At 47.0% G+C, this 1,249-nt stretch overlaps 1 protein-coding gene across 1 annotated transcript; it reads left to right on the top strand.

Moving 5' to 3' along the window:
* Positions 1-3: 3 nt before the first annotated feature.
* Positions 4-1,214, top strand: foxi1 (forkhead box i1; the record flags this gene model as incomplete). Its single annotated transcript, XM_008403856.1, has 2 exons — positions 4-298; positions 434-1,214. Coding segments are annotated over 2 exons (777 nt in total), but the record flags the coding sequence as incomplete, so codon positions are not given.
* Between the last annotated feature and the right edge of the window lie 35 nt (positions 1,215-1,249).

The raw sequence follows: 1,249 nt of genomic DNA, 5'->3' as shown, positions 1-1,249 counted from the left end.
AGACAGTTCCTCCCGCCTCCCACCGGGTTCGGTGGCGCCGACCTGGGCTGGCTGTCCATCTCCAGCCAACAGGAGCTCTTCAAGATGGTCCGGCCGCCTTACTCCTACTCTGCGCTGATAGCCATGGCCATCCAGAGCGCACAGGACAAGAAGCTGACYCTGAGTCAGATTTATCAGTACGTGGCCGACAACTTYCCTTTTTATAAGAAGAGCAAAGCCGGGTGGCAGAACTCCATCCGGCACAACCTGTCTCTGAATGACTGCTTCAAGAAGGTAGCGAGGGACGAGGACGACCCAGGTGAGTCCGCAGCTTCATTTACCAAACTAATTCTACACACATTTTGTATTRGCATTTTTAAATTATTATCATTATTTATAATAATAACTTGAGATGTGTTCTCCATAATGAGAGTGCGTTATTTTTTGACTCCAGGAAAGGGAAACTACTGGACTCTGGACCCGAACTGTGAGAAGATGTTCGACAACGGGAACTTCAGACGGAAGAGAAAAAGGAGATCGGATATAAACGGCTCTCTCCCGGTCAAATCAGAGGACGCTCCGCATAAGCTCTCCGACACCGCCAGCCTGCTGACGCCTTCCCCGTCCAGCCTGCACGGATCTCCGGCCTCCACGGAGCCAAAATCGTCGYCGCCTCCCTCTGCGGAGCACAGCCCCTGTTTCAGCAGCTTCGTGTCGGGCGTCAACTCGTTGCTGGCGGGCAGTGACGGCTCCGGGGCCCCTGGGGGACTGTCCCAGAGCAGGGAGAGCATGTCGGGACTGGGATCCTACTCTCCCTCCTTAATCTCCCCTCTGAACTCTGACAACAGAATGAACTATTATACATCAGCGCAGAGCCTCTCCAACCACTTCAGCGTAAATAATCTACTATACAGTCGAGAGGGAACAGAGGTTTAGGCGGTTTGCTGCTTCTATGGTATGGAGCTCCAAAAGTGYCATATTTGGATAAATGAATAATTACAACGTTTACAACATTTGTGTCAAGAATTATAACATGGCAAATTTAGTGTTTATGTTTTGACAGAAAAATCCCCATGGCTCTCTATGGCCATTTCAATAATTAAAATAAATATCAATAAATTCATCAAATTTGCATTGTACCAAATATGCCTTAATATTTACTTTACTAACCAAAAAAAGGGGGGAGGAAAGGAGGAAATCACAATTCTTTTATTTAATAGCTGTGCATTGTGGAGTTTAAAAAGTGTCGGATTCAACAATAATAAATTAT

Source organism: Poecilia reticulata, unplaced genomic scaffold (genome assembly GCF_000633615.1).
Source record: "Poecilia reticulata strain Guanapo unplaced genomic scaffold, Guppy_female_1.0+MT scaffold_2599, whole genome shotgun sequence".
Lineage (NCBI taxonomy): Eukaryota > Metazoa > Chordata > Actinopteri > Cyprinodontiformes > Poeciliidae > Poecilia > Poecilia reticulata.
This window is presented reverse-complemented; position numbering and strand designations above follow the sequence as displayed.